The following is a 22555-nucleotide window of genomic DNA, read 5'->3' on the forward strand; positions in this document are numbered from 1 at the left end:
AAAATAAAAAATTCCTTAATAGTAAAATAAAAAATTCCTTAATAGTAAAATAAAAAATTCCTTAATAGTAAAATAAAAAAATTCCTTAATAGTAAAATAAAAAGATTCCTTAATAGTAAAATAAAAAATTCCTTAATAGTACAATAAAAAATTCCTTAATAGTAAAATAAAAAATTCCTTAATAGTAAAATAAAAAATTCCTTAATAGTAAAATAAAAAATTCCTTAATAGTAAAATAAAAAATTCCTTAATAGTAAAATAAAAAATTCCTTAATAGTAAAATAAAAAATTCCTTAATAGTAAAATAAAAAATTCCTTAATAGTAAAATAAAAAATTCCTTAATAGTAAAATAAAAAGATTCCTTAATAGTAAAATAAAAAAATTCCTTAATAGTAAAATAAAAAATTCCTTAATAGTAAAATAAAAAAATACTTAATAGTAAAATAAAAAATTCCTTAATAGTAAAATAAAAAAATACTTAATAGTAAAATAAAAAAATTCCTTAATAGTAAAATAAAAAGATTCCTTAATAGTAAAATAAAAAAATTCCTTAATAGTAAAATAAAAAATTCCTTAATAGTAAAATAAAAAAATACTTAATAGTAAAATAAAAAAATTCCTTAATAGTAAAATAAAAAATTCCTTAATAGTAAAATAAAAAAATTCCTTAATAGTAAAATAAAAAATTCCTTAATAGTAAAATAAAAAATTCCTTAATAGTAAAATAAAAAATTCCTTAATAGTAAAATAAAAAATTCCTTAATAGTAAAATAAAAAATTCCTTAATAGTAAAATAAAAAATTCCTTAATAGTAAAATAAAAAATTCCTTAATAGTAAAATAAAAAGATTCCTTAATAGTAAAATAAAAAAATTCCTTAATAGTAAAATAAAAAATTCCTTAATAGTAAAATAAAAAAATACTTAATAGTAAAATAAAAAATTCCTTAATAGTAAAATAAAAAAATACTTAATAGTAAAATAAAAAATTCCTTAATAGTAAAATAAAAAATTCCTTAATAGTAAAATAAAAAATTCCTTAATAGTAAAATAAAAAATTCCTTAATAGTAAAATAAAAAGATTCCTTAATAGTAAAATAAAAAAATTCCTTAATAGTAAAATAAAAAATTCCTTAATAGTAAAATAAAAAAATACTTAATAGTAAAATAAAAAAATTCCTTAATAGTAAAATAAAAAATTCCTTAATAGTAAAATAAAAAAATACTTAATAGTAAAATAAAAAAATTCCTTAATAGTAAAATAAAAAAATTCCTTAATAGTAAAATAAAAAAATTCCTTAATAGTAAAATAAAAAATTCCTTAATAGTAAAATAAAAAAATACTTAATAGTAAAATAAAAAAATTCCTTAATAGTAAAATAAAAAATTCCTTAATAGTAAAATAAAAAAATTCCTTAATAGTAAAATAAAAAATTCCTTAATAGTAAAATAAAAAAATTCCTTAATAGTAAAATAAAAAATTCCTTAATAGTAAAATAAAAAAATTCCTTAATAGTAAAATAAAAAAATTCCTTAATAGTAAAATAAAAAATTCCTTAATAGTAAAATAAAAAAATTCCTTAATAGTAAAATAAAAAATTCCTTAATAGTAAAATAAAAAAATACTTAATAGTAAAATAAAAAAATTCCTTAATAGTAAAATAAAAAATTCCTTAATAGTAAAATAAAAAAATTCCTTAATAGTAAAATAAAAAAATTCCTTAATAGTAAAATAAAAAATTCCTTAATAGTAAAATAAAAAAATTCCTTAATAGTAAAATAAAAAATTCCTTAATAGTAAAATAAAAAAATTCCTTAATAGTAAAATAAAAAATTCCTTAATAGTAAAATAAAAAAATACTTAATAGTAAAATAAAAAATTCCTTAATAGTAAAATAAAAAAATACTTAATAGTAAAATAAAAAATTCCTTAATAGTAAAATAAAAAATTCCTTAATAGTAAAATAAAAAATTCCTTAATAGTAAAATAAAAAATTCCTTAATAGTAAAATAAAAAGATTCCTTAATAGTAAAATAAAAAAATTCCTTAATAGTAAAATAAAAAATTCCTTAATAGTAAAATAAAAAAATACTTAATAGTAAAATAAAAAAATTCCTTAATAGTAAAATAAAAAATTCCTTAATAGTAAAATAAAAAAATACTTAATAGTAAAATAAAAAAATTCCTTAATAGTAAAATAAAAAAATTCCTTAATAGTAAAATAAAAAAATTCCTTAATAGTAAAATAAAAAATTCCTTAATAGTAAAATAAAAAAATACTTAATAGTAAAATAAAAACATTCCTTAATAGTAAAATAAAAAATTCCTTAATAGTAAAATAAAAAAATTCCTTAATAGTAAAATAAAAAATTCCTTAATAGTAAAATAAAAAAATTCCTTAATAGTAAAATAAAAAATTCCTTAATAGTAAAATAAAAAAATTCCTTAATAGTAAAATAAAAAAATTCCTTAATAGTAAAATAAAAAATTCCTTAATAGTAAAATAAAAAAATTCCTTAATAGTAAAATAAAAAATTCCTTAATAGTAAAATAAAAAAATACTTAATAGTAAAATAAAAAAAATTCCTTAATAGTAAAATAAAAAATTCCTTAATAGTAAAATAAAAAAATTCCTTAATAGTAAAATAAAAAAATTCCTTAATAGTAAAATAAAAAATTCCTTAATAGTAAAATAAAAAAATTCCTTAATAGTAAAATAAAAAATTCCTTAATAGTAAAATAAAAAAATTCCTTAATAGTAAAATAAAAAATTCCTTAATAGTAAAATAAAAAAATACTTAATAGTAAAATAAAAAAATTCCTTAATAGTAAAATAAAAAATTCCTTAATAGTAAAATAAAAAAATTCCTTAATAGTAAAATAAAAAAATTCCTTAATAGTAAAATAAAAAATTACTTAATAGTAAAATAAAAAAATTCCTTAATAGTAAAATAAAAAATTACTTAATAGTAAAATAAAAAAATTCCTTAATAGTAAAATAAAAAATTCCTTAATAGTAAAATAAAAAAAAATCGATATATAATTATAAACAAAAACTTGACTCGAGAAATAATACCCAAGCATGGATTTGTCGTATAATTTTATATTATGAAAAAAATATACATTGTAAAAAATAATACTCTTTTCTTACCAGCATTTACAGAAAGTAGACAAACTCCAATCATATACAGAACCACTGTTAGAAATGTGTTCATGGTTGCCGGTTTATCAGAAACTGAAATTACAAGAAAATAGTTTTTAGATACATTTCATTCTCCGATATTCGCAGGATATAAGATGTTAAATTAAACCAATTGGATATTTTATAATTATATAAATGTTGAAGTCAACAAAAATAACGTCACAACACGTTACACAGATGTTGTCATGACGTTGTTTTCTAGATCGTTAAAATGTATTCGAACGTTACCTTACAAAATCACGGTCGCGTACGCAATTTTCTGTGATTAGTGATATTATAAAAGAAGTAGGAGGCACTTTCCCGTTCGATAAAATGTACTGCCACTGCTACTCAGGGAAAAACGGATTTTATTTAATAAAAAATATATTTTTTGTATGCACCAGTTTTTGCTTTGTTCGGTAGCAAGTAGGTTGATATGTAACGTTACAAAATCATCATAGTTTAGACTCAACACGAAGTAAAAGTTTTTAAAAAAATATAAGCACAATTAAGTAGAAAAGGACTAAATAGGAAAACTAATGAACAAAACTAAAAGAATCATATTTGATGGAGAAGTGAAATTTATTTATTTTAAAACAAAATATGATTAAAATAAATTATGTTTCGCCAGTGTTCGCACATCCATCTATAAAAAGATTTCAATCGGTGAAGTGTAAAAGAAAAGAACAAAAAACTCTCAAACTGGAAACTTTAAAAAAAAAAAAAAAAATCGTCATCAAAAGAACAAAGAAAGAAAAAATTTTCATTAGGAAAATAGATTGATGTTTTTTTTTCTCTCAATTTTCCTAGATACATAAAATTGATTCGTCCAATTGATTACTCGTTAATTATTGTGTAACGGGATGGATATATTATATATATACATACATACATATATATATATATATATATATATATATATATATAATGTTCAGAATGTGAGAGATTATATATAATTATATCCACAGGCAAACAACGTCGCAGCCCACAAGAGCCATGACAGCCAACGAACCGGAAGTCCAAGACTCGAGTTATTGGATTTTCGGTTCGTTGGCTGTCATGGCTCTTGTGGGTTGCGACGTTGTTTGACTGTGGAAATAATTATATATAATCTCTCACATTCTGAAAATTCTATAACAAAATGGCTCGCTTGGTTAGCATTGCTGTATGGCGTCCTCTTTTCGAGTTCAAAATTCCTACTTGTGAGACATCGGTTTTGGTTTATTAGCTGGTTGGATGACCGCATCCCTTGCGGAGATGAAGTAAGTCCATTCCACAGTCTTATTGCGCCGCGGTTTGCTTGATCTGTGTTGGTTAATAGAATTTCGGTGCGGATATATTTGACTGATGAGCCCAAATGAGGGCGAAACTCGAATCTTGGACTTCCGGTTCGTTGGCTGTCATGGCTCTTGTGTGATACGACGTTGTTTGGCTGCGGAAATAATTACACACACACACACACACACACACACACACACACACACACACATATATATATATATATATATATATATATATATATATATGTGTGTGTGTGTGTGTGTGTGTGTGTGTGTATTTGTTCATGCAAACATTATTGGCTACATATGTGCATATATGTTCTGTGTTTCTATTGCTACTCTTTGAAGAAGCAGCGTATACTGGCTAAATGTATTTTCCATGGAATCAAATTTTAAATAGTCCTTTTTATACAAAGTTTTTCGCTTGACTAAATCATAATAAAAAAAAAGACACAGTAGATGGTATATATCAAAATGGGTTCATGAGTAAGGAGAAGAGGGATTGGATGCTTAAAATCTGGGAGGCCAACATTCTTGTACTAAATACTATTTTTTTTATTCCTTTCATCATGAATACTGAGATGCTTATCATGTCTTGTGGTGTAGAATTGAAGGTGGGCAACATCAATTTTACTTATTTACTGGAACGTTTGATCCCCCTCTCTTTCTCTCTCTTTCTCTCTCTTTCTCAGTTTATGAAATCATCTACTTATTACTCTAACCATACTTGTGAACTACCCTGTCTTTCCCTCACAATCTTTATGCACCCGACTGCTAATATTCACACATATGTACATACATATCTAAAATTTTACACGCATACGTAGCGTACACATATATCCTCGCATGGATGTATTCATATGCAACCAAAAGTGTTACACACACACACACACACACACACACACACACACACACACACACACACACACACACACACACACACATAGTCACACACACATATACATAACATTTCCATTTTCATAACACCATCCTTATCCGGTTATTATTTTGTGCACATCTCCATTTATAATAAATAACTGCAGAAATTCCCCCCTGGGCCAAAGTATCGTAGGTTTGCAACAACAGATGCCACATACAAATTTATTACATCTAGACTATTAGCCACTATCTTATGTAGCTTTCAAATGGCATTTAAGACATTCCGTCGTGATAATACAATGCTACATTGCATCCTACGAGCAGTGCCATCACAGTCGCAACATCTTTAGAGGAATCCCTATTTTTCTCACTAAATATTTAGTCCTACCACCGCTATCAGTTGTCACCGAAAGGAAATCTACACGTCCCACAAATTCTGTTATTACGCCTACACGCTCTTAACTAGCTATTGCTTCGACAATTATCATATTCCGGAATTCAATTCTTTGTTTTTTAAACACACGCTTACTAACATTAAAATATGGCGTCAAGTTTGATACATATCAAGATGTCTTCGTCAATACAATGCGTACATTTGATTGGCTGAGCTTCGACAATTATCATATTCCGGAATTCAATTCTTTGTTTCATAAACACACGCTTACTAACATTAAAATATGGCGTCAAGTTTGATACATATCAAGATGTCTTCGTCAATACAATGCGCACATTGAACAGTCTTTGCAATCGACTTCATACACGATTAAACACACTACATGTAGATTAGTGATGTTTTAAACCAACGCATTTCATATCTATTTATATAATGAGCATTTTAGCTCACAAATATTTGCATTAACATTTATTCAGAACAAAAAAAAAACAGAAAAAAAAACTAATTAAAAATATACGGAACTTTATTTGTAAATTATTTCACCTTTTACACGCGATCTGACGACATTACATAAAATACGGGAGTTTATCGAAGAAAATATACCGAACTTATTTTATGCCAACTATTTTTTCTTCGTAATACAACATACGCTATTATTTGAAAGCTAAACTCTTCAATATAAAAATATGTATGAAATGCGTCGGTTTAAAACCTCACACACCTACCCAAGCACACAAACTATACTGACGTGTACGTAACTCGAGATTAAATTGAAGAGGTTAGCTTCCAAATATTTACGTTTCTTTTATTATTATGCTAACAAAAACAAGGTAAGTTTCTGAACGAAACAATCCAACCTTATTTTTTGCCAGTAATATTTAGTTCCCAAATATTTGGGTTTTTACATTAAGATTTCCCCAGAAAAAAAAAAAATTAAAAATATATAGAAGTTTATTTGAAATTATTTTATCTTTTCAATGCGCTTTGACGACATTTACAAGTAAAAAGTGCAAAAGTTCATCGAACGAAATAAAACGAACTACATTTTGACTAATTATTTTCTTTTCGCAACATATTTCTTTAAATAAAATTCCGTAATTTACACTTTTTTGCGTTACAAATCGTTATAACAAACACGCGATTAATTGGAAGCTAAACTCTTCAATATACACATTTATATTAAATACGTCGGTATAAAACATCACAGATCTACACAAACACACAAAATGTATAAATTGAAGAGGTTAGATCACAAATATTTGCGTTTTTTTTATTATGTCGAAAATAAAAATACGGAAGTTTATTTGAACGAAATAAAATGAAGCTATCTTTTGCCAACTATTGTATTTTAGCACCTTATTTGTTTTAATAAAATTCCGTTACTTTTTTTTTCGGAACAAATCGAAATAAAAAAAACACACGATTACTGAAAATTAAGCGTGTACTCAATGATAATCGTCGGAAAAAAATACGACAAAGTTAAAAGAAAAAAAAATGTTTAACTATGTAAATCATTAGCCAGGTTCACAGCAATTTTTTTTTCTTTTTCTCGTGACTCAATATTGACACGTAAGGTTAAAGCATATAAAAATCACAGCACATAATAAAATCTCCATGTTAAAATTGAGCTTATAAATACTAACGTTGTTACTTCGCCACATCCATTTTGCCGCGACCACCACTGCCCCCTATTTTACTGGTCCGGCAATGGCTTACACTAACAACCGTAATTTAATCGGTTTTTTATTGTTTTCTTTTACAGTTGAATTGGAGGTATAGTTCTACCAGGCAACGCCGGTAAACGGGTCGTGCTAGTTTGAAATAAAATCCTTCACTAATTAAAATCAAATTAATCATAACTGGATAATTCTATAAAGTTAAGCAAAAATCAATCCTTTTTATTCAATTAATTTCTCTTAACCTATTTTATTATTTTTTTTTATCAAACTCCGACCTTTCAATGTACAGTTACATGTTAATCCACTCAAAACAAACATGCATATAAATAAATAAATAAATAAATAAATAAATATATATATATATATATATATATATATATATATATATATATATATATATATATATATATATATAAACGAGTATGTTCGTGGGATGCGTGGGTGTCCAATTCAAATTTTTATGAAAGACTTAGTTTTGAATGGAGGCCACACAAGTTGCTGACCATTCTAAGTCGAAAATGCTGGAAGGGTCATATTCAAATCGATCTTTATCTTAATGGCTATACCCGTGCCCCTCCTCCCGCTGCTTAATCTGCCCGCTCACTCATGTCTCTATCATTCATACTGAGGAAGATCGAAGGATCCGTTGGAAATTATGTGTTTTTGAAGGAAACATTTTTGTTGTTTTCAAAAGACTTTTTGTATTCCTACACGTCAACACACAGGGAATAAATACAGAAAAGATATAAACATTTATATATTTTTCATATTGATTGTTTTATTCATATATATATATATATATATATATATATATTTATATATATATATATATATATATATATATATATATATATATATATATATATAAATCCCTTAATTTCTTCAAAGGACAGACAATGCTCTAAGCAACAACCATATATTTATCCGAGATGTCTCGAATTTTATCAAGAACCTTAATTTCCGCAAAGCAACTGCCACCGACAATATCACAATCATTGTGCTAAAAAAATGTACAATCGAAACCAGCTCCAATACAAAGTTGTTCCATCGCTGACTTAAGGAAAGATGTTTCTCAACACATTGAAAAAAACTCGAAAATCTGCCCAATTTTTAAAATACGGGGGATCGGTTTTGTGCATCTCAGTACTGACAAATCAGCCTCCTGTGCGCCAAAATGTAAATTACCTGAATCCGTGATAAATAGAGAAGTTGTCAATCACCTCAGCAAAAATAGCCTATTCAACCACACACAATATGGTTTCCTTCCGAAAATTAAACTGCTGATGTGCTGACACACGAAATTAGTGAATTCATCGATAAAGGCTTTCGTTTCTAGAACAACACCTCTTGCCATATTTCAGGTATTTGATATTATCTGGCACAAAAGTCTACTTCATAAGATTTTCAGCTACGGAATAAGTGAAAATATCCTCTTAAGTATCAAATCCATTGTTTCTGAAAGGTTTATTCAAGTGGTCGTTGATGGGCAAAAATCTGAAGCTTACAGTATTAACGCTGGCGTGCCTCGTCGATCCTTCTTGGGTCCACACTCTTCCTGATCTTCATCAACTACCTCCAACATCACATTCTTCATTCTTTCATCGACATGCAGAGGCTACTACTATCTACGACAACACTTCAAAGGCTGATAACGATTAAGAGACGCAGATTCTCTCTCGACCGACCTGGAGCGTGTGGTACAATGGGGTAAAAAAATTGACTAGTTACTTTTAATACATCCAAAACCAAACTTCTGTCTTTTCCCCATCAATGCTCAGATGCTTGCATTGCCCCAGTTTAAATGAATAGCTCTCGCCTCGATGAAGCACTCAACGTCGACAAACTTCTGGGACTGACTTTTACCCCGACCTAAAATAGATCCATTACTAAAATCACCGAAAAGATAATTGGACCATTCTACCGCTCCAGAAAGTATTTCACCTTTTCTCGACGCAATCCTCTACCTGTACAAGAGCCAAATACGTTCTAAGATACAGTAGTGCTGCCAAATCCGGAGTGAAGATCATAAGAGTGCTCTTTCCTACTTGATAAGGCTACAAAACCGTCATCGAAATTTAATGGGGCCTTTTTGTCTCTCTACTCCCCTTTCTCACAGAAGAGATGATGCAAGTCTATCTCTTTTCTATCGATACTTTATGGTAAGGGTTCGACTGAGCTCTAATCTATAGTCTCTTGCTCACAAACAATCGCCTAGCTGAAACAATCGCCAACAACATTCCTCGGTCTCTATGCTCAAAACTAAGCAAAAATTCCATAAGCAAAGTTTCTTTCCGCGAACTATTCGTCTGTGGAACGTAATGCCGTGTGTCTACGTCCCTGTTATACTATAATGTGCTCGTATTCAAGTTTAATGTGAATAAATTCTTATTCTGTCGTTCATTTACATAATCTTGTCCTACCTAAGTTCCACCGTGACTGATCTTGTTTCACTATTTACCTAACAATTAACTCTTAGAGCCGCCTCCTGACCTTGATAAATGGTGACCGCCAAGTAAAACACACACACACACACACACACATACACACACACACACACATATAACCATGTTTCTCTTATTTAACGTGTTTTGTGCTCTTTTTTAAAATTGCCCTCCTATAGTATCGACAGTGACAGTTTGACAAATCTTACCTACATTGCATGCATGCATTTTTCAGTTAACAAGCATTCTATATCTCGGTGGCCGTGGTAAAATACGCTTAAATATGATATTTTAATTTGTCCAGATTTCGTATATATATTATTATAGAGTCGTGATTTCAAAAGTAAAAAGAAAAGTATTTGGTTCCATCAGCTAGAATCGAAACTGTAGCATTCGAAGCTGGTGACGTTACCACTGTACCAAAGTGACACGCATATGAACTGATTAAAAATTAAAAATTAATAATAAACTAAGATGAATGTAGAAAACGTATATCATTTTTTTTTAAATTTTGACCTATTTTTGACCCTTTAAAAATTATTTTGACCCATTTTTAACCCTTTAAAAACTATTTTGACCCATTTTTAACCCTTTAAAAACTATTTTGACCCATTTTTAACCCTTTAAAAACTATTTTGACCCATTTTTAACCCTTTAAAAACTATTTTGACCCATAAAGAAATGGTCCGTAAAAAATCCAATCATTTGAGGTCCCTCGCGCCGGTCTGTGACTTGTGGTTTCAGAGGAAGTTTGAAAATATGGAAACAGACAGATATATAGCTATTTTTATATTAGATTTTGTCTATAATACTTGATAATAATCAGAACAAAATTCAAATATACACACATACAAGGAAATACGCCCATCTCTCTCTCTCTCTCTATCTCTCTCTCTCTCTATCTCTATCTCTCTCTCTATCTATATATATATATATATGTGTGTGTGTGTGTGTGTGTGTGTGTGTGTGTGTGTGTGTGTGTGTGTGTGACATATATAACATAACGTTACATGCAGCTTATTGATATGTTGGCAATTTCTTTGCATATTTATCAAGTTTTACTTTTGTACAATGCTCAATATTACAAATATTAATAAAAATCGCACCTTCATTTAATGTAATGCACAGTTTCTAAAACAAACGTCATTAAAATCAAGTTTATTCATAAGCTATAGGATAAATAAAAACGTGTTGTAAACGTGTTAAAATGATTTGGATAGAACACTTAATAAAATAATTTGGATAGAACTCTTGATAAAATAATGTGGATAGAACTCTTAATAAAATAATGTGCATAGAACACTTAATAAAATAATTTGGATTAAAACACTTCATAAAATAATTTGGATAGAACACTTAATAAAATAATTTGGATAGAACACTTAATAAAATAATTTGGATAGAACACTTAATAAAATAATGTGGATAGAACTCTTAATAAAATAATGAGGATAGAACTCTTAATAAAATAATTTGGATAGAACACTTAATAAAATAATTTGGATAGAACACTTAATAAAATAATGTGGATAGAACACTTAATAAAATAATTTGGATAGAACACTTAATAAAATAATTTGGATAGAACACTTCATACAATAATTTGAATAGAACACTTACTAAAATAATGTGGATAGAACACTTAATAAAATAATTTGGATAGAACTCTTAATAAAATAATTTGGATAGAACACTTAATAAAATAATTTGGATAGAACACTTAATAAAATAATTTGGATAGAACACTTAATAAAATAATTTGGATAGAACACTTAATAAAATAATGTGGATAGAACTCTTAATAAAATAATTTGGATAGAACTCTTAATAAAATAATTTGGATAGAACACTTAATACAATTATGTGGATAGAACTCTTAATAAAATAATTTGGATAGAACACTTAATAAAATAATTTGGATAGAACACTTAACAAAATAATGTGGATAGAACACTTAATAAAATCATTTGGATAGAACTCTTAATAAAATAATTTGGATAGAACACTTAATAAAATAATTTGGATAGAACACTTAATAAAATAATTTGGATAGAACACTTAATAAAATAATGTGGATAGAACACTTAATAAAATAATTTGAATAGAACACTTAATAAAATTATGTGGATAGAACACTTAATAAAATAATGTGGATAGAACACTTAATAAAATAATTTGGATAGAACACTTAATAAAATAATTTGGATAGAACACGTAATAAAATAATTTGGGTAGAACACTTAATAAAATAATGTGGATAGAACACTTAATAAAATAATTTGGATAGAACACTTAATAAAATAATTTGGGTAGAACACTTAATAAAATAATGTGGATAGAAAACTTAATAAAATAATTTGGATAGAACACTTAATAAAATAATGTGGATAGAACACTTAATAAAATAATTTGGATAGAACTCTTAATAAAATAATGTGGATACACCACTTAATAAAATAATTTGGATAGAACACTTAATAAAATAATTTCAATAGAATACTTAATAAAATAATGTGGATAGAACACTTAATAAAATAATTTGAATAGAACTCTTAATAAAATAATTTGGATAGAACACTTAATAATATAATTTGGATAGAACACTTAATAAAATAATTTGAATAGAACACTTAATAAAAAAATGTGGATAGAAAACTTAATAAAATAATTTGGATAGAACACTTAATAAAATAATTTGGATAGAACACTTAATAAAATAATTTGAATAGAACACTTAATAAAATAATTTGGATAGAAAACTTAAAAAAATAATTTGGATAGAAAACTTAATAAAATAATTTGAATAGAACACTTAATAAAATAATGTTGATAGAACACTTAATAAAATAATTTGGATAGAACTCTTAATAAAATAATGTTGATAGAACACTTAATAAAATAATTTGGATAGAACACTTAATAAAATAATTTGGATAGAACACTTAATAAAATAATTTGGATAGAACACTTAATAAAATAATTTGGATAGAACACTTGAAAAAATAATTTGGATAGAACACTTAATAAAATAATTTAGATAGAACTTCTAATAAAATAATTTGGATAGAACACTTAATAAAATAATTTGAATAGAACTCTTAATAAAATAATTTGAATAGAACAGTTAATAAAATAATGTGGATTGAACACTTAATAAAATAATTTGAATAGAACACTTAATAAAATAATTTGGATAGAACACTTAATAAAATAATTTGGATAGAAAACTTAATAAAATAATTTGAATAGAACACTTAATAAAATAATGTGGATAGATCACTTCATAAAATAATTTGGATAGAAAACTTAATAAAATAATTTGGATAGAAAACTTAATAAAATAATTTGGATAGAACACTTAATAAAATAATTTGGATAGAACACTTAATAAATAATTTGGATAGAACACTTAATAAAATAATTTAGATAGAACACTTAATAAAATAATTTGGATAGAACACTTAATAAAATAATTTGGATAGAACACTTAATAAAATAATGTGGATAGAACACTTAATAAAATAATTTGGATAGAACACTTAATAAAATAATTTGGATAGAACACTTAATAAAATAATTTGGATAGAACACCTAATAAAATAATTTGGATAGAACACTTAATAAAATAATTTGGATAGAACACTTAATAAAATAATTTGGATAGAAAACTTAATAAAATAATTTGGATAGAACTTCTAATAAAATAATTTGGATAGAACCCTTAATAAAATAATTTGGATAGAACACTTAATAAAATAATTTGGATAGAACACTTAATAAAATAATTTGGATAGAACACTTAATAAAATAATTTGAATAGAACTCTTAATAAAATAATTTGGATAGAAAACTTAATAAAATAATTTGGATAGAACACTTAATAAAATAATTTGGATAGAACACTTAATAAAATAATTTTAATAGAACACTTAATAAAATAATTTGGATAGAACACTTAATAAAATAATTTGGATAGAACACTTAATAAAATAATGTGGATAGAACACTTAATAAAATATTTTGAATAGAACTTCTAATAAAATAATTTGGATAGAACACTTAATAAAATAATTTGGATAGAACACTTAATAAAATAATTTGGATAGAACACTTAATAAAATAATTTGGATAGAACACTTAATAAAATAATTTGGATAGAAAACTTAATAAAATAATTTGGATAGAACTTCTAATAAAATAATTTGGATAGAACACTTAATAAAATAATTTGGATAGAACACTTAATAAAATAATTTGGATAGAACACTTAATAAAATAATTTGGATAGAACACTTAATAAAATAATTTGGATAGAACACTTAATAAAATAATGTGGATAGAACACTTAATAAAATATTTTGGATAGAACACTTAATAAAATAATTTGGATAGAACACTTAATAAAATAATTTGGATAGAACACTTAATAAAATAATTTGGATAGAACACTTAATAAAATAATGTGGATAGAACACTTAATAAAATAATTTGGATAGAACACTTAATAAAATAATTTGGATAGAACACTTAATAAAATAATTTGGATAGAACACTTAATAAAATAATGTGGATAGAACACTTAATGAAATAATTTGGATAGAACACTTAATAAAATAATTTGAATAGAACACTTAATAAAATAATGTGGATAGAACACTTTTAAAAAACAGTAAAAGGAAAGAAATGCTTGATTAGAAAATTGCCAAAAATTTGAAGGGATTGCTCCCGGGCAGCACTGGATTTCTATACGAGTTAAGTGTAAGATATTCCACATCTCGAATTGCTTAGATCTTCCTCTGGGCGATGCACGTAGTATTTTCCGACCAGCGAAGCAGAATTGTCCGATAAAAGCAAATCATCATGAAGATATCACGATTTAAGTTCGTCATCTCATGTACTTTCAGGGGAAGCTTAAAATTTAGATCAAGAAACCTGAAGGGGGTCGCATGCGTCGGTAGATTTGGATTTAAAAAGTTAAAACTACGCAGCAACATTAAATAAATGGGTTATTTTAAAGTAATTATCTTGCTTATAGATTGCTTAGCATCAAGAAACATCCATCGCGTGTTCTGGCACACGTGTAACTTAAAGTGGTTATTAAAAAAAATTGAACGCGTTATTTACTGCATATTATTTAGTTACTAGCATGGATACCCGGCGTTGCCCGTATTAACATAAAGTTCCGTTTTGAACACACCTACTATATATACTAAGGATATTAATCATTTTTATTGTGGGTAACGTCGATACATCCCCCACACACAAACACACAACAATTTCCAAAATAAAAGAACAGATTAAAACATGTAAGTGTAATCACCCCCAAAAAGAAGTATGGGATACCTTCTCAACCAGGTGAGATTCTAACAATAGTAAAAATAATTGATGGGCATCCGACATGGCTACCCTTACAAATATGCGAAGGGAATGCGGTATTATATCGAAGCACATTTATATATTTCCTTTGCCTTATCTCCTCCCTCTTTGCCGTTGATGGCCGTTCAACAGTCGACCGAAGTAAAAGATTCCCAAGGAAATATCCTTATTACGTGAAAGTTCTTTAATCGGCAATGCGCAAGCGTAAAAAAATAAAATAAAATAAAAATATTAAGTTTTCTTATAAAAACTAATTTTTTTCGTGTACTTTCATCTATCAATTCACGCTTTTCGTAAACATATTTTTACGTATTTCTTTAATATATATATATATATATATATATATATATATATATATATATATATATATATATATATAATTTCTGTGGACCCTCTCCCCCCCAAAAGGACTTGACTGAACAAAAAGTCTGGGAAAAAAACTTGTACTTACACATAAGAATTTACGGTGAAAAAAGTAATCTTTCATCTTTTCTTGGAAGGAAAAATACAAACTTTTCGTGGATAAATATTTTGCAAAAAAAAAAAAGAAATATATATATATATATATATATATATTAAATAAAATAAATAAATAAAATAAATAAAAATATTTTCACTCCTTTAAAGATAGGTTTTTGTTATTTTTGATTATTTAAATTTGTATTTTTTTTTTCGGTTTGTTTGTTTTTAAAGCGCCTGTTACAACTCTCGACTTTTTAAACCGATGATTGCCGGTCTCGTCCGATCCATGCTTAACGAGAATTCCCGAGAATCCGGGTCAAATTCTGCAAGACTATCGAATATTAAAAATAAAGCAAAACATCTTTCTGTCGACACGAAATTATTTTTTCATGCTAGAAACGTCTTGCGATTACCAATTTAATTCATTTGGGAAGAGTTTCTTTTTTTATCTTTCGAATTTCGGAACATATAAAAAAGATCAGGGGAAATAACTCTACTCGTTTCATTAAAAAACATCGATGTCGGAAATAATAATTTCAAATAAATTTAATTAAATATATTATCAATATAATTTTTATTTAGAGTTGAAATAACAATCTTAAATAAAACAATTTAAACAACTCTTTCGCTAGAACCTTAAACTAACATACAGCTATTTAGTAGAATTAATTTTCCTTAATATAATAAACAAATGAGGTGACCTCGTAATCGTATATTTTTAAAGAATCATACTATATATTGAAACAAATGAAATACTAAACCAACGGAACTTTTGTATGTATTAATCAAATTGCGAACAAACAAACAAAGAGGAATACGAATTTATATATATATATATATATATATATATATATATATATATATATATATATATTAGCAGAAGTACCCGTCGTTGGACTGTGATTGATGAAAGTATGATAGGCTATGAAAAGGAGGGGGTTGTAATGAGATAGGTTTTGATACTCAAATAATACGAATAAATATTTTCATAATTTTATCAAATTATATATCTTAAAAATGTTACAGAGAGAGAGAGAGAGAGAGAGAGAGAGAGAGAGAGAGAGAGAGAGGTGAGTAAACGCGGAGTGTAGACACGTTTACCAGAACCGAAGGTCAGCTGACCAGATTACGTATATGTGACGTGGTCAGGTTGGCTAGATCTGGAGATTTGATTTGGGCTTTGAAGAAGACAGACGGCTTTCCGTTGTCTCCCCCTCTTAACTGGGGAGGGGGGAGACGAACGCTGACGTGTATAGAAGAAGAACCCCCACACAGGCCGATTTCACTTCCACCTTCTGCAGGACCTCTGGGGAAAGTGAAATAAAAACTATAAAACCCATTCATCGTCTTGGAGTAATAAATCTTCGTCAAACAGGTATCAAGTCTCCCTCCAGGATGAGAAATTTCCAGATGGTCCAACATCGAAGAAGCAGAGGTAGGTTCTGAAAATACATGTCACACACACGATTCCCTTTATGATAATCAAACACACAACCATTTATATTAGAGACAATCATACGCACACGGAATCCTTTTTATGTTATACACTAAACGTAAATGGTGCTCCTCGATGATACCAATATATAACAAAAACACCATTTTATGTCCGATGAGTGTATTAATATTTCTACTGGATCCTATTCAAGTTATTACGTTTCAATTCGGAAGAACAAAATAAAAACATGTTATAAGCATGTGCGAGATTGAAAACAAGGTTTGTCTTATTTCTAGTGATTAGATAAATGAATAGAATGTTTGATATTTTCTGCTTAATGAATTCAAAGTAATAATATATATTTTACCACGAAAATGATTTATCAAAGAATTTGAAGAGCTACAGAAAATAAGGGTTTGTATTACTGTACACATAGATTCGAAAAAGTTGTCAAAAACAAATATATAACAAATAAATGTTATCAAAGGCAAGATAAGTTACTTTTCTACCTAACTGGATATATTTTTCGTGTTTATATTCAATGTAACATGTTTATTCAGTTCGAAAACCATACAGTGTTTACCGATGTATTGTAAAATTCAAGATGGCGTCTGACTCCCTCTTTAACACGGTAAGTTTGGGAAAAGGTGTTATAAATAAAAAACCGGATAAATACTGTTAAAAACTCGGTCAATATATGTTACCGTGACATACCGTGACGGGTTTTTAATCGTATTTTTTTCTAGTTTTTTTTTTATTTATAACACCTTTTCCCAAACTTACCGTGTTAAAGAGGGGGTGAGGCGCCATCTTGAATTTTACAATACATCGGTAAACACTGTATGTTTTTCGAGCTGAATAAACATGTTACATTGAATAAAAACACGAAAAATATATCCAGTTACGTAGAAAAGTAACTTATCTTGCCTTTGATAACATTTATTTGTTATATATTTGTTTTTTGACAACTTTTTCGAATCTATGTATACAGTAATACAAACCCGAAAATCATTATTTCTATTTTTCGAAACTGTGATCCTAATCACAAGTTTCAACTTGATAGTAAACATCTAAAATATTAAATTTGAATGAGGATGAATGAGGGAAGAGATATTTTATTTTTTCGTCCATATTGTAAATGTAATTGAAAACTAATTCAATAATGAATTTTGTAAATGTTATAAAACTTATGGACGCAAAATAATTTCAACCTACTTTGAAATAAATATATAAACAAAGTTTAATTTTCACACACACTGCCATCAATATTTCTTTATGTTGCTTGGCAAAATACGACATTTTAACGACGATACAAATTAAATCAGAATTTTTATAAGCAAATTAAAGTTTATAAAAGCATGTTGAATTTCATTGATAACAATCCTTAATGATTACTGTAAATACTATTCTAAGTTTATGTTATGCAGACTTGGTACTATGTAAAGAAATATTTAAAATTTTAGAGAAAACAAGCAAATTGTTTTTATTTATTTATTTTTTAAATTTACCAACTTCCTTAAGTTCTGATTTATGTATCGTAACATTGTTTGAACTACTACTACTACTACTTCTACTACTACTACTACTACTACTACTACTATTATTTCGTTTTTGTTGTACACAGAGTCTGCATTTGCTGTTTGTTTATGTCTTGTCGATTTTTCCTTTGGTGTGGTTAGTTCTGATTGTGTTATCTTGTACAGCTGTCATTAGGAATTCAGTTTCTCTGTTTAGGTTTCCTTTTCGTGGCCATGCCCAAATGTCTTCACACGTCTTCCCTTTTGTCATCCTTATGAATCGTCCAGGTAGCTGTTTCTCTTCCCATTTTTCTTTTCTCGTCGTATTCCTTGTCTCTCTTTCTTTCTTTTTTTTGTCTTGTTCATTTTTTTTTTTTTTTTGCAGTATCTCTTGATGCAGTAATTATTCTTTTGATGTTCTGTGTTACGTATTTTCGTGTTATTCAGACAGTTTTCTTTACTAACCAGTCCTATTCATCGTCTTTTTTACGCAATTATTATTATTATTATTATTATTATTATTATTATTATTATTATTATTATTATTATTATTATGCTAAGAATAAGACTATAAGAATATTAAGAAGAAGAAGAAGAAGAAGAAGAAGAAGAAGAAGAAGAAGAAGAAGAAGAAGAAGAAGAAGAAGAAACTGCAAAATATATAAATTAAACTTACTGAAATTTTTATTTCTTACTAGCTGAAGTACCCGGCGTTGCCAGGTTGTATTTTGATATATTTGAATATTGCGTCCTCATACACAATTATCTTATTGATTGAACGAAATATTAATTCATAATGGCTTCTTTTCTCAAAGCCACCATGCGCTAGGAGCAGTAGGTGTGTTTTATTTTATAGGGTTTTCGCCAGTAGTCCTAATCCTCTTTTCCAGATTAATATTTTATCTTTTAGTTCTTCTTCTTTCAAAATACGATGTAAGAATTGCAATTATTATTTTATATCATATTGCATGTCTGAAAACTGTTGAATCATTTTTTGTTTTAACTATTTAATGTATAATATGCATTTATAAAGATGACATTAGTAATCTTTTCTGTTAATGAAATAATTAAAATTTAGTTTCAAGCAGTGCATATATGACCACTGGTAAATGTACCTGTAGCATTAATTTTGAAGAACCTCTACACAAACAATATTTTGAGTGTGACCTCGAACAGGTGTTTAAATGTAGTTTTTCAAGACTTTCAATGCGTGAGCAATTAACATAAAACTGGCGATGAGAAAAGTGAGGTGTCTGAAGATTAAGTCCAACAACTTTGAGGCTTTGCCCTTGAACCTTTTTATAGACGGAAATTCTCAGGAAATAATATTTATGCATCAGGGATGGTTTATAGTGAGTAATATCTTTGTTTACATACATGTATATCGTGTACAGAGCGCGGCAAATTTACATGTAAAATGCTATTCCCCGTAGCCAACATTTTCGTTGTGTGGCCATGCGTGAGATTCGCAGTGATTCGCTTCCCGTGAAGCATGGATCGGACGCGATCGGCAATCATCGGTTTAAGCCGATCGTTGTTCAAATGTTGAAACGTTAAATCAAGTTTTTTTGTGTTTTTTTTAAATATTATTATTTTTTTTTTTAATGTAACGTTTTTATTATTTGAGTGATGCGGGGTATTTTTCTACTTATTTATTTATTCAAGAGCTTGGCGCTCTTCGATTAGGAATCATTCGTGTTTACACCGCATTTGTTTTGATAACAGTTTCTTCTTACAATATGAGATTGTCTGCCCCGGTGTTTTCATTTCTTTTTCTAAAATGCATAAATTCATTCCGGTGGCAAAATATCGGTATTTCAGAAGTTAACAGTTTTAGATATTTACACTTCTTTTTCTAAAATAGACAATATGAAAACAATTAAAAAACGAATAAACACCTTTTTCTTTTAAACAGAATTTTTAAATAGTTTCCAGCAATATAAACATATTTTAAAAGTTTTCAGCAATATAAATATTTTTAAAAAAATTTCAGCAATATAAACATTTTTAAAAAATTTTCAGCAATATAAACATTTTTAAAAAGTTTTCAGCAATATAAACATTTTTTTAAAAATTTCAGCAATATAAACATTTTTTAAAAAATTTCAGCAATATAAACATTTTTAAAAAATTTTCAGCAATATAAACATATTTCAAACAATATAAACAGAACTTTCTGTATTTTTTATTTTTATTTTAAACAATGTCAATAGAAGTTTGACGTGTATGTATTTTTGGTACCACGCTATTTTACAATAGTTTTTTTTCAGGTTAAATTCAAGTTTCACGATATCTTTTCTTTATTATTGAATTTTAAAGTTGAAACAATATTTACAAAACACCTTCTCCATGTTAAGAATGGCTTTCGAAACAATAACGTTATTATTTCAGCACGGTACATAAAATACATAACTACCGAACATTTTAAACGGTAAATTTTTACGTGGTTTCCACCTTAACATTTTTTTAAATGACGACTTTCAAATGGTTTTATGGTATGCTGAAAACGAATATCGCATTTAAATTTTCCGCAAATAAGTAGTTTTTCGAATATTAAACGATATATTTTTGTATTAAAAGTGGTGGCCATAGTTGTGAAAGAGAATACACGTGAAAAGTAATAAATCGCAATAGAATACATGTGTTTAATATTAATTTGCATCGTTTATAACTACTCACGAGATTTAATAATAATCACATGATTCAATTTTGGGCGGACGTTAGAATTGAACGTTATAATTGAAATCTTAACCCCCACGTGAAAAGTTATGAAATTTATTTCTTCAATGTTTTTATAATCTGAAACTTAAGTCTGTAATCGATGATATTAACAGGAAAAAAAATACAAAAAAGGGAAAATTGTGGAATTTAGAGGGGGGCACTGTCGACAACGTCCGCCCAATTTTGAATTAAAAATCAAAATTTTCTTACATTGCTAAAATTATAAAGTTCTATTTATATTGTTTAAACTTAATTTTTTTATATGTTCTGATAAATTAATAATTATATTTTTATTAATATTTTTTATCATTAAAAATGGTATTCATTGTTTAAAATTATAAAAAGATTGTTTACATTGTTTTCATGTTAACGTAATGGTAGCTACAGGAATGTAGTTCTTTTTAGGTGATAGAGGGTTCGAGATTATTTTGCCACCTAAACTCCAGCCTTGCCACATTGACACTTTTTGGCGAATTTGAAACTCATTTTTTTTCATTCAACCGGGTGGAGAGCTTCCTTCCATTTCCTCTACCCCATCTCTTCCCTCTTTGCTGTTGATGGCCGAGCAACAGTCGAGCGAAGTAAAGATTTCTAAGGAAATATCCTCATCTCTAGAAAGTTCTAGCAATGAACAGCCGTAAAAAAAAGAAGCTAATTAAATTTTCTTGAAAAATTTCTTTTTCCTGTAAATTTCATTTAACAAATTACGATTTTCATTTTGAAACAAAAATTTGTGTTACACCTAACCATTTAGGGTTAAAAAAAAAAAAAAGTAAGACGTTCATCTTTTCTTGAAGAAAAAAGGACGCCTACCCCCTAATTTCCAGAAGTTTCACTTTTTAAAAAAATAAATTTCCTGTTAATATCGATTATAGACTTAAGTTTTAGATTATAAAAAAAAAATGAAAAATAAATTTTTCTATAATTTTCACGTGGGGTTCAGTTTTCAATTATAACGTTGTACTAAGTTAAACACAAAATGGCAATGATGCAAAAAATGGTATGTGACCACAAGTTACATGTTATAACGGAGGGGTTGAAAAGGAAAGATTTCCATTTTACAATGCCTCTCCACAGGAAAGAGTTAGACATCAGGGTCGTTTTTTAACGTGGACATTTCTTTACCCTCATCTATCTATCTATCTATCTGTCTATCTATTCATCTATCTACCTACCTACCTTCCTACCTA

General features: G+C 27.2%; 1 protein-coding gene across 2 annotated transcripts in view; it reads right to left on the reverse strand.

Annotated features, from left to right (window-relative positions):
* The window catches only part of LOC145258253 (thyroglobulin-like), a 58619-nt gene that overhangs the window by 29333 nt on the left and 6731 nt on the right, over positions 1 to 22555 (reverse strand). For both annotated transcript variants that reach the window (XM_080116230.1, XM_080116231.1), the window contains one exon: positions 3152 to 3235. In XM_080116230.1, coding sequence (XP_079972356.1) covers positions 3152 to 3215 — 64 coding nt within the window. In that variant the 5' untranslated portion in view covers positions 3216 to 3235. The remainder of the gene's footprint in view (positions 1 to 3151; positions 3236 to 22555) is intronic.

The sequence above is a fragment of the Euprymna scolopes genome, chromosome 33, assembly GCF_053919585.1.
Source record: "Euprymna scolopes isolate OS-2025 chromosome 33, ASM5391958v1, whole genome shotgun sequence".
NCBI classification, from domain to species: domain Eukaryota; kingdom Metazoa; phylum Mollusca; class Cephalopoda; order Sepiida; family Sepiolidae; genus Euprymna; species Euprymna scolopes.